General features: G+C 26.7%; 1 protein-coding gene across 1 annotated transcript; it reads right to left on the bottom strand.

Annotated features, from left to right (window-relative positions):
- Positions 1–437: 437 nt before the first annotated feature.
- Positions 438–7,929, bottom strand: LOC119689383 (lipase 1-like). Its single transcript, XM_038104206.1, has 5 exons — positions 7,300–7,929; positions 3,986–4,163; positions 1,255–1,616; positions 1,029–1,187; positions 438–954 (listed from the first exon to the last, which is right to left on the bottom strand). Exons 1-5 carry the CDS (start codon positions 7,585–7,587, stop codon positions 562–564), a joined length of 1,380 nt encoding a protein of 459 aa, XP_037960134.1. The 5' UTR covers positions 7,588–7,929; the 3' UTR covers positions 438–561.
- Positions 7,930–13,045: the final 5,116 nt, after the last annotated feature.

Below are 13,045 nucleotides of genomic sequence, written 5' to 3'. Positions count from 1 at the left end.
TAGATCATAGAGTTTATAATTTAGTATATGTGAGTTGCTCAATTAAACTGACTTTTGTAAAGTTCGCTGTTATGAGCAACTGTTCCTATATGTCAATAGAACAGGCGTCCCAAAAATTCATTTCTATAGTTTTAAACTTGTTAAAATTAATGTTAAAACTATATTTACTAGTGTTTTTTAATGTTATTTATTTGAAAAGCCAACATTTGCCAGTTATTCATTAAAATCGATATGTACATCAAATTTTTTTATGTAACTTATATATAATTAATTATTATTACTTTAATTTTAATTATATTTTTAATTTGTACAATATTTTATGATAACAATTATTTTTATAATATAAATTTCAAAAAATTTTTTGCTTTAGGAGGTATAAAAAGTTTTAAATATATTTTTTATAGTTAAAAATACAATTAGCTTAAATAATAATTATGAAATAAATATATACATAAATAGAAATATATGTAGTATACATACAAATAAACTAATACAACATAAAAGAATTGTACCAAATAATACCAAACACTTTATATAGTTATAGCCTTTCGTAATTCCAAATTACAAAATTTCCTCCTCAACTCTTCGCATTAGTTGTACGATTCGATTGAATAACAATTCTCTCGCATCGATACCCCAAACGAAATCCAAATGATTAAAAGCCGGATAATCGACTAAAAACTTGCCAACTAAATTCGGTAGTAAACGTGAAAGATGGTCTACGTCTTCAGGTGGCGCTAACCAATCATTTTCGGAATAGTGCAGAGCAACTTTATTCCGTACATTCATTAATTTGTAATCTGGTGGAGTTATAGAATCATAGCGCCAATAATTTCTTATCCAGCCATAATCATACTGACGGAAGTAGTTCTCACGTTTCAATTGGCCGAAATGTTGCATTTGCTTTGTAGCAGCACCAGCGGGGGCATGACCCAAAATCACAGGCAACATAGTCTAAAAGCATACAAAAATTTTGGATCTTAACTATTTGAAGCCATTATGAAACGTACTTGCCAAAAGAGACTTACCTCATTCATTTGTTCTTTATCAAAACCAGTTATTAAAAATATGACATTGGAACATATTTCCTTAGTTATGGTGTCATCATCGCAAATAATTTGACTGAACATTGTGAGGAAATCATTACTAGGTAAAAATTCATGGGCTCCAATCAGTCTCAATAACAACTGCAAAAATATTAAAAAATATTGATATACATACAAAAATATTGGTGTTATTAATATTGCTACTCACACTCAATGGTTCCTGAAAGAATGCCAAAAAATTGACAACTGGACTTTTGCTGTGCTTCACAAAGGCTACGGGTGCCAAACCTTGCATTAGCAAAATTTTTTCACTGTACTCTGGGCGTTCACTGCACATTACCCAAAATATTGTGGTTCCCTGTGAGTGCCCTATGTAATGTATACGTTCAAAATCGGTAGTGCGGAGTATGTGATCAATTGATGCTGGTAAATCATATTTGCCCATTTCATGAAAACTGAAATCCCAAAATTTGGCATGATCCGTACTATACTTAGTGTGATTACGAGAATAAGAATTACCACGCACGTTCGTCATCCAAACGTCGTAGTTCGAATCATAGAGCATATAGGCTACAATAAAAATATAATTATAATGATTATTTCTGTTAATAAGAAAACGTTTTTTGTTTATTTTGAACGGCACAAAAACTAGAAAATATATTAATCAGTTTCGTGACTTATCAATTTTGAATTTTATGCGTCAGCAGAATTAATCTATTCGTTACGTTTCTCTTTAGGTCATCTCTGAAGGTTATCATCAGTTTCAAGTTTGAGGTCTTTTAAGCAAAAAACTTTAACAAATTTTTCCTATTTAATAGCACTAACATGAGCAATTTTTTTAAATTACTATGCATTACATGAAATTGAGAAAGAATAGAAATTAATTAAACCTTGTACTTAGTAATATTTACAGTAAATACTATACTAACGGGTACCCTCATCGAAGATCTAATCATCACTTTATGGAATATGGATAGACATTTTGTCTGAGCAATAAGACCACCCTTGACCAATGAGAAGTTAATTAGGATAGGTGCCCACTCAAAATAAGTTTCTTTGCATAATACATAAGTAAAATCTTTATCTACTGTGTAGATAATCATAATTAGATAATGTTTTAATAATTTTAGTAATTATGTTAAAATAATTATAATTATAATGTGTTCATTGTATTTCAATACAAAACTGATATTTATAATTATACTCGTATAATATGTTATATTCACACTAGTGTGTGAATTTTTTTCGGACAGACAGACGTCATATTTATTTGATATTGCTTCTAAACGAAATTCTTGAAACTTAAACACAAATTGCAGAAAAAAAGTTGACTTGAAAAACTCCTAAGATAGAGAAGACCCGGCCCACATATCGATTAGGCAAATTAAAGCGGAACTGCGGCATTATAAAAAACGCTTGAATAAAATCAATGACTTGAACGATTGACATCTGACAGATTTTAATGGAAATTTTTTGTTACGAATCTATATTCATTGCAGAAATTGTAAAAATTAAATATATTTATATATAGCAATCAAATATATTTAATAGCAATCTAATATAATATAGATAGTATATATATAATATAATAATAATGTATATAACATATAATAGAAGGTGTGTTTCCCAAAAAAATTTATCTAAATTCAGCAAAATTTTTAAAAATAAAAAATAAATAGATCTGTTGAAGCATTTCTAGAACATATTCTATACAAATGTTGCTTTTTGTTAGAAAAGTAAATCAAAGTCAGTTAACTTTCAATATATTAAAAAAATAATTTCTTTCCCACACTTATTTTTAAGTGTGTTTAAGAGTTGGAGAGACCCAACCTCTTCATTCTATAGAAACATTAGAAAAAATTCTATACTTTGACAAAAAAACAAGAAAAATGGAGACTATGAAATTGTTGTTCAAAATATATATATATATACATATATACTATAGTAAAGATTGATGTCACATTTTTAATGAGAATATCGGAAACTGACCAACAATATAGTGTTTCAGCAAATCTTACTCACACGGCTACTTTGCGAATTCAGTAGTTATATTGATATCTCTACAAAAGGTATACACACTACTAGTAACAATTTTAGGAACTCTCCTGATGAAGGCAAAAGCGAATTTGCCGAAATATGTATAGAAGTATGAATACTAAAAATAACGATCGAAATAAAAGCTAAGATTTCTAAAAAAACAAAACCGACTTCAATAACAACTAGTTTTTTAAACCATCTGAAGTCGTTCATTGAGAGTTATCACATAAAAATGATCAACTTTAAAGTAATCTATAATAGTATAATGTATAGTGGAAAAAATTGCTCAAAATAGATAACGCAGAAATAGTTGCTATGATCAAATCGAGACGACCCAAAAATAGATTAGTGCCGAAGTTATGTTTATGCCCAGTTTAAAATGCAATACTGCATTCTACAACAGATTTGCAGAATGCAAAGAGAATTATCAAAACATGGAGAAATTGTATCAAAAAAGTCCAAACATATAGATTTCTATAGCAGAAGATCCTTTACACTCTGCAATTTTGTCTTTAGAATAGCAAAAATCTAATTTGAAAACAACTAGCAAAACAACTAAGCGCTGATTAATCCGAATCAGCGCTTAATAAATACTTACACAAGACGTGTGAATAGGATATTAGAGTAAACAGAAAAATAGGTATATAACTAAAAATAAAAAATGTTCAAGTATTTAAGCATAAAATATGTACCCAAAACATTAACTAAATAAATGAATATTATTAAACCAACATATAATATAAATAATAGGAAATAAAAATATATATATGTGTTTTTACAATGCTACTGTATCTTAGGAGAATTAAAGAGCAGGAGGAAAAAAAAAATTCTAAGAGTTTCTATTAAATTTTTTTTAAATATGACTTGAGAATTATATTAAAATGAGATTCTTGAAAACCAACCTAAACCTTTGTTGGGACCCATCATAACCCAAGTAGCTGAAGAATCCAATAAGCCATGTGTTAATAGAACTGGAGTAGCACCTTCTCTTACTATGCGATGCAATTCTAGTATGTAACCATCATCGGTGACCACATGATGCACTTCAACTGGATAACCATATTTCTTTATGAGTTTTGGCTGAAAGAGAATGGTAATAAATTATTTAAAATCTTTTTACATTTTTAGTATTAACTAATAGCATATAAATCAATAAATTATATTTTACTATCTAATAAAAATAACACATTAAGATATTAGTATTTCCACATAAATCTTTCGTAACAAAATAATTTATAAAAAAGAAGCTTATGATGGATGATACGGTGTTATATCATTCCACACTGAAGAAGAAGTCAAAAAAACTTTGAAGGTGAATATTATATACTTATTTAATAATAATATATAATATAATAATACAAAATAAAAAAAACAAAAAACAATGAAAGTACAAAAGAATTTATTTATTTAGAAAATATTAGAGCAATATATAAGTTCTATTGAAAATTATAAATATGCTGCCTCCATAAAATAGTCTAGGATTATCTATTAATTTATAATTAATATTTAAATATAAGAAACCATTCTAAAAACACTGCTGATGGATATTTGGCAATACTCAAAACAGCTGTATATATAGGCAGCTAAAAATTCAATTAATTAAAAATAAATAAAAATTTTTGGTGTTGCAATTCAGTACTGTTTGACGCCTCTCTATTTATTTATAAATGAAATCAAATCAAAAATTATGTGAATATATAGAGTCAAGAAACCTAACGTACAAGATAATAACTTATAGTACTATTATAGTGGTACTATACACAATATATTATTTTTGGGATAATTGTGCTATAGTTTAAGTACCTTAACCTGTAAAGATCTATAGATGAATCAAATGATATGATGAGATAATTTAATATGTAAATATATATTAGAACTTATAATGATAAAAGATCTAATTAAACACACTAATTAATTAAACACATTGCTCTATATATTATTATCAAACCAAAAAAAGGTATAAGTATATAGTACAAGTATAGAAGTATAAGTATATTTTAAGTATATTGAGTTTTACATATTCTACATAGAGTCAATATATTGCCTAATAATATATTGCCTAACAAAAAAAAATATTAATTTATATCATATAATTAAAATAATAAGTTAAGTAGAGTTTAATTAAATTTAAAAACATCATAGAAAGGTTTTATATATATGTAAATATAAATATATTTACTATATATTAAATATATATATATTATATATTTGTATTTCAGCTTATTCCAACTTAAATAAAAGTAAAATTATTTGCACAAGTCGGTTTAAAAATAGGTGATATAATATTCAATATCTGACTAAAAGATAAAGATAACAAGATACAAAACATCTAGATATGCAGTATAATGCAATTATATTACCTTCAGGGTACTTATAGTATAGAAACCCTAGGTCTACTATAACTCTAAATTTATAAGTTGGATTTTTAATGCACTATACCTAGCATTACTAATTTCCGATGTTTCTGAATAATTCATGAAATCGCAGTTTGTTATATGATGATGAAGTAAATATTTTATATTGTTGTGTGCTAAATTAAGTTTAAATTTAAATGCATTAAAAATTAATGATATTGAATTTTTAAAATTTCTGTTGGCGTCGTAATTTGACTAATGCATTTTATAAAGTTCGTCATTTCGAACAACATTTTTCACCGTTCTATAAGTCAATATAATATGATTCATAAGATATCGGGCTAGTTTTTTATATAAATATTTATAAATTTATTTGCAAATGTATATATGTTAAACTATTACATAGTAATTTTACATCTGTAAAATTTTATATTGTGTAATCAATAAAGAGTTTCTTGTTATCTTGTTATTTCGACAGCAAATCTATATCAACAGAAAACATACTGAAAGAAATTGCTCAGAACACTTAATCTAATTAATATTAAGTTATTAAAAATTTAATTTTTATTACTAATATTACAATTGTTTAAACAAAACATTTTTGAAGTAATTGACATAAAAACAGAAGTTGGGTTTTTTGTTACAAGAAAACAAGAATGTCCATATGGTTATATTGGATTCACACTAGAGTTTTGTTTATTATTTAAGCTGTCAAAAATTTTCATTTTACATTGAAAGCAACAACAATTGACAACTAAAATTACAAATAAAACTCTAGTGTAAATCCAGTATTAGGCGTTCATTTGCAGTATTTAGCAAGATACCCAGTGTTAAATTTTAATTTCTTAAGTGTTTAATTCAATTCCTTAAATTCTAATGTATTTCAAAATATTTCTATATTTGTTTTTGTTGTTTATGATTTTTCATAAATCAATACCTTATTATCTTACAAACATTTCTTGAAGAAATATATTTCGTCTGTAAATGCAATAGCAGACGACAGTGGGTTTCCTCACAAACTCACAAAAGCAGACGGTACTATAATTTTCCACTGAAGATACCATAAGTTCTGATATATAAAGTAATAAATAAATTATATTATTAAATATTTGATTGTTAATAAATCAACAAAAAGAACTAAATAAACAAATTAAATTAAACATTAAAAATAAGGGAAATAAGAAGTAGAAAAAATTAGGTCAAGTTGAACTTATTATATAAGTAAATTAAAAATATTAGAACCGATCATTAAAAACCGATGAGTTCACTAAAAGACACCTTTCGCAATTTTTTTTAAAAAAAATAATATTTTTTAATAGAGTTAAAGTCAAGTTAGATTAAAATTTCGAAACTTAATATAATAATGCAAATAATAATGTAATAATTATATTTATTAATAAATGTAATCATCCTACATAATTTATTAAAATAATATAAGATTAAAATTTCGAAATTTAATATAATAATATAATTAACAATATAATAATTATATTTATTAATAAATGTAAACACCCTACATAATTTAATAAAATAATATAAGATTTATATTTCGAAATTTAATATAATAATATAATAATTATATTTATTTATATATGTTATCACTCTACATAATTTAATAAAATAATATAAGATTAAAATTTCGAAATTTAATATATTAATATAATTAATAATATAATAATTATATTTATTAATAAATGTAAACACCCTACTTAATTTAATAAAATAATATAAGATTAAAATTTCGAAATTTAATATAATATTATAATTAATAATATAATAATTATATTTATTTATATATGTAATCACCCAACATAATTTAATAAAATAATGTAACAATAAGTAATTTTTTATAAAAATCATACCGTTTTCAGACGAGCGTCCTCCATAATATTAGGATCCGGTTCCGCACTAGAAATCTCATATGAAAAACTTGGACTCAAATTAACATCATTTGGACTTTCGGTAACACCAAATAAACTACGTCCAAAGGCAGGTATATTGAACAGATCTATACCATTAAAACTGATCGAAAATGTAGCGGAAGCATTTTTCACCGCATATGTTCTTTGCGTGCAAAAACACAGTACACAACACAAGACTGCAACAAATCGTAAAAACTGTTCATTATGTAGAAGTACGCGCGACCACATCTTCACTGGGCGTTCGCTTAATGTGTACTGATCGCAAAATTGATTTCGAAAATTCGATACACAATCAGAAAATATTAGTCGAACTGTTCAATAGGGTAAATCACACTTTTCGTAAAACGAACAAAATGTTTACAATGAAGCATAGAACGATTCACGTGTGTTTGTGAGTGTTGCTCAGTCGTCGAAATATGTATATGTTTTTCATTTGAAATATAACTCAGTACGATGGATTAGCACAATTTTCACTGATAACCTCCTTGGGATGTACATATGTATGTATACATAAATATGTGTCTTTCTGTGATTATACGTAAAACTATCAGAAGAACTGCATACGTCAATTAATGCGAAATAAAATCACAAAAAACATAAACAATAATTAAAACAATTTGTCTGTATATTTCCCTAATGACACTGATAATTATATGAATGAAGCAAATCTTTATTTTAATGATTAAATTAACTGTTAACACCGCAAATATGTCGTTCACGTTATTATCGCTTTGATTTCATTACAGAACTGATAGTTTCAGGGGTCAATTTCAGCGAATATGCCAGGCCGAGTTTTTTATTGAAACAAATTGAAATTGAAAGCGTTAATTTTTGCCTTTTTGTTATTTCACTTTTTGCTATTGTTTGTTTCCTAGTAAACGAAGCAAACAAATTTTTAAATAAAAAAATTTTTTTTATTGCAAATTATTATAATAAGCACTTTGTTCATAGGTTTGTATTACAATCAATGAGTGTAGTTTGTTGCAGCAACAAGTTGCTAAGCGCTTATGTCGCTTCAACAAAATTGACACTTATCGGCGTTTGCAAAAATTTTTTACGCTTATCTTCATCCGACTTTACACTGTTGTTGCCGGAACGTAACTAATTCTGGTTTTTGTGCAATCACGCTCAGATGATTGCGTTTATTTACTCTTTTAATTCTGAAGTATCTATTGTTTTTCAAAGGTGGTTTAAAACAGAATTATTTCTTCTATGAAAATAAATTTTGTGCCAAAAGTTAAAAAAATTAGAAATTAAATCAATTTTATCACACATAATAAAATACAAGTAAAATATAATACGGTAAACACTCGGTTTACATCAAACAATAAACGATCAAATATGTTACTTGTGGGAAACATACTTAAACAACGAATGTTTTATATAAAATTCAATGCAAATAATAAAATCCATATCAATCACACCGAGAAATTACTGTATGTATGAGATTTATACATATTTGTTAATTGTCCTGTAAAGCAGACTACATTAACAAGTATTCACACAACATACGTTAATCTTAATTACTAAGCGCTGATCTAGATTAAATTGCTGCTATTATGCATGTATATATTATTTTCATATATTATTTTCAAACTAATTTATGAAAATCGAACTAAGAAAGAAGAAATTTTACTGATTATATGCTTCTTACATAAAGCGCTGATCTAGATTAGGTTGCGGTTATTAAGCATGTATGGCATATATGGTTATAAGTATATGCATATATTATTTTTAAACTAATTTACGAAATCGAACTAAGAAAGAGATTTATTTTACTGTTTTTGTGCTCCTTTCCGCTCACAATCTTTCCGGATGGCATATTTATAATTACCAGTACGTCTTGTTCTTCAATACTACTATATTACTATAATATTATATAAAATCACACGGAAGAGTTAGAACGAATACTGCAAATTTTTACGATATCAAATTTCTCGCAAACCTAAGAGATTTACTAAATCAAACCAAAAAGAAACTTTCATGGACTAATAGGTACTATTTACAGAAAACTGTAGAAATAAAAACAGATATATCAAAAATATGATTTCAAAGAAAACTGAACAATTATGGACTAACTCGTTACACAATATTGTTACCCAGGAAGTCGTGCTGATAGTTCTAGTGTTATCACTGACTCTCCTCTTTAATGCTCACTGGAATCACCTTTGGCCAAAAACTTTTTCACCTTTCATCACTATTGCAGGCTAGGTACTATACTTTATAAAATTTTTGAAAGCTGCTCTCACAACGAATATAAATAACTATTTGTTGTGAAAAACGGATCATGTACTTTATAACACCGTCAAATTTTTTAAACATAACTGCAAAAAGAAAAGTCTCTGTTTATTTAAAACAAAAACCTTTGCAAATACCATGAATAGAAGAAAATTTTGTGACAATGTGATTTCACTTTCCCAATTGTAAATGTATCAAATCCATCATCGAAATCATCTCGAGCCTATGAAAATATACTTTCTCAAGAACAATGAACAAAAAAGAGTTCTATGACCATATAACTCCAACCACCCACTTGGAGATGGATCAAGCCGTCGTCGAAGATATTTTCAACTATGGAAGTTGTACCGAAAGATCGAACGTTCCATAAATGTAGCATGTTTGAAGACGCTTTCAATCAAATGGATGAAATATTTTTAACGACATCTTACGTATGTATCTTAAAAAATGAATACATGTATATCATGCACAATGTCCGTGGCGTCTAAAATCCAAAACTTGGTTAAACAACAGTTACTCGTTACAATATCTAGAAATGTCAAAAATTTAGTTATTATGCAAATAGATTTCAATATTGCTGCGCATCCTTGTGCTACAGTCGCTGGATAATATTTTTCTAAATTCAACTGCAGTGAGATATTGTAGCCTGCAACTGTTCCTTTATTCTGCGTTGAGCATCAAAATGGACAATGCTATCATAGCATCTTTTTGTTATTTTATTTTTCCTTTAACTTAGGATATTTGGCTTACTTTGTTGTTTATGTAATTGTCAAGTGATGCAAACGCTATCCTTGGATGGTCCTTAAGGCAATCTTATAAAAGACTATTTAGGCAAAAGCAGGTATACGTACTTTTGTTGTGATAACACAGGTATTGATTTTAGGAAGAAACATATCCTGTTAATTATTAGCTTGTTTTCCTTATTGCTTGTAGCTTTTATGTAAAATATTTAAAAACTGTATTCTACATTATAAGTAAAATTTGGCTATCCATTTTGTGGTTTTGATTTCGCACAACGGTTTCCGTAGAATATATCAAAGAAAACTGCTTCTTAAATAATTATATATACATATAGGTAGGTATTTTGAACAGTAAGCAATTACAATAACAAAAAATTTTGTTTGTTATTTATTAATTAATTGAAATTTTGACTGACCATACAGCTGTGTCGTATATTGCTAAGTATTCATCATCAGTGGTCCCTTGGAAATATTTCTTGTATTAAATTATTTGTAATTAATTTTTTGAGACTGTCAGTATCAAGAGTTGAACTGGTGCCCTGCCAATTTTAAAGCTCAGAAACAGTGTGAATTATCCAACTGATCTTAAGATGCACTTGACTTGCATATTCTTACTTGAAGTTTTGTTAATTTACTGTGAATGATTTATTAATAAATGCACTTGTTGAGTTATAATAGAACGATATCACGAAATTTTAATAATTTTTGTTATTGTAATTCATTATTGCTCAAAATACCTCTCCATTAAAAAACAATAGTTTATGGAAAGGTTCGAATAGATGTGAAACGACAACTACGAAAATTTTAGTTAATTTAGTGAAGTCTGACCATACAATGGTCTTAGGAAATATTCGAATTTTCTAATTCCTAAGACTACTGATGATCAGTTCGAATAGGAATAAAAAGACAACAACAGCAAGAATTTTAGTAAATTTATTGAAATTTTAACTAAACAAATCTGTTTCGAGTATTGCCAAATACTCTTAGGAATAGGAAAATTCGAATATTTTCTAAGACCACTGATGATGAGTACTTCGCAATTTTTGTTATTGTCTTTTCATTTCTATTCGAACTTTAAAATAGTTTTTTCTCGTTATAAGACGCGTCACTGTCGGTAAAAAAAAATAAACATTAATGAATTGTTATATTTTATTAATAATAATGATTTTAAAAAAATTAATAATAAATTGTCAAAAATTAAACAAAACTCAAATTATAATAAAAATTAATTTAACCAAAAAAAAAAACTGTTTCATTTTAATATGTTTAAATTGTGAATTTAAATGGAATTAAAATTCCATATTGTGACTATTATTAATAACATTGTATTTAATATTTTAATATATATAATATCTATATAAGTCTCTACATTAAGATTTATATGTAGTAAATTAATTTAAATTTTTTGAAAATGTTATTTATACTTCAGTACTAATTCGCTAGGTTATTGATGTGATTCAAATCTCTTCCAAAGTAAATGATTTTGATATAATATAATAAATAACTTAATATTTACATGACAAAGTGTGTGAAGGGCATTAGATTTGAAGAAAACTTAATCAAAATTATTTTTTTGTGTTTTTGTTTACATTTTTAGTTGTTTATTGCCAGAGCGACTCTCCGCATAGATGCAGAACCGCTGTGGCCATGAATGAGGTTTTTGATATGAAATAATTTTATTTAGTCGACAACTGAAATTTATTCATAGTTAAATTTTATAAAAGTGCATAAATAGTGTAATTGCTATAATCTTAAAAGAATACAAATTATTGTGTTGTTAATCAATTTAATGACATTTATATTGCTTTAGGATTAATTATGAAGATAATCATAATAATAATAATTAATTAATATAATTAAATATAATTCAGATTAATAAATTTTATATACGAGTAAAATTTATATATTAATAAAATATATTTAAATAATATATTAAATAAGCTAAATATATTTTATACAAATAAAATTAATATATTAATAAGATATATAAATATATATATCATACGCGTAAGTGCAGAGAGAACCCGTCGAGAGTGAGAGTGGGAGATATCGTAATAAACATTGGACAAACGATTCACATAACTCAGACACGTTCAACTGAAAAGAATTAGTTGTGCTAAAATTCTTCATCACCTCCAACTTCATCACCTATTCAAAAAAAAAAAACCTCTCTATGCTAAGAACAGGAAGCTGATATATAACCAAATAATTCGTCCCTTACTTCTATATAGATGTTTAGCGTCTTATAAAGCCTCAAATACTACTATTCACCAGCTAGAAATTGCGCAAAGCCAGGCTATGAGAAGACTTTTCAAGGTACCATGTTACATTAGGACGAATGACATCCTCAGGGACCTCAAGATTGATCCGATCAAAAAATTTAAAAAGGATAGAGCACTGAAATTATTTACAAAAATTGACAGACTTACCAACACCGTATTATCGAATCTCAGAATGGTTACGGAATGCAGATCTGAGATCAATTATTGCTTAGTCTGATAAAGTGATAAACAATAATCCAGTCAAGGAGGTAGAGAGGGGTTTTGAAGAAACTTCGCAGTTAATAGAGAGTAAAAGTGCTCAAGTGACTCAATGACTGACTCAACTAGCTTCAACATAATTATAATAGAAATTTCAGTTTTCTTATGTTGAGTATGTTAAGTAAAATAAATATTTCTGACATTATTAACATACAACTTTCCTTCCCC

Source organism: Teleopsis dalmanni, chromosome X (assembly GCF_002237135.1).
Source record: "Teleopsis dalmanni isolate 2A chromosome X, ASM223713v2, whole genome shotgun sequence".
NCBI lineage: Eukaryota > Metazoa > Arthropoda > Insecta > Diptera > Diopsidae > Teleopsis > Teleopsis dalmanni.
Note: the sequence above shows the minus strand (reverse complement) of the source record. Positions and strands in the feature narration are given on the sequence as shown.

Excerpts from the sequence above, each read along its gene's own strand:
- LOC119689383 (XM_038104206.1), bottom strand. The coding sequence starts at position 7,587 with ATGTGGTCGCGCGTACTTCTACATAATGAACAGTTTTTACGATTTGTT. Across the intron at positions 1,617-3,985 it reads GGGTCCCAACAAAGGTTTAG|CCTATATGCTCTATGATTCG; the intron begins GTTGGTTTTCAA and ends TTTTTATTGTAG. Across the intron at positions 955-1,028 it reads ATAAAGAACAAATGAATGAG|ACTATGTTGCCTGTGATTTT; the intron begins GTAAGTCTCTTT and ends GTATGCTTTTAG.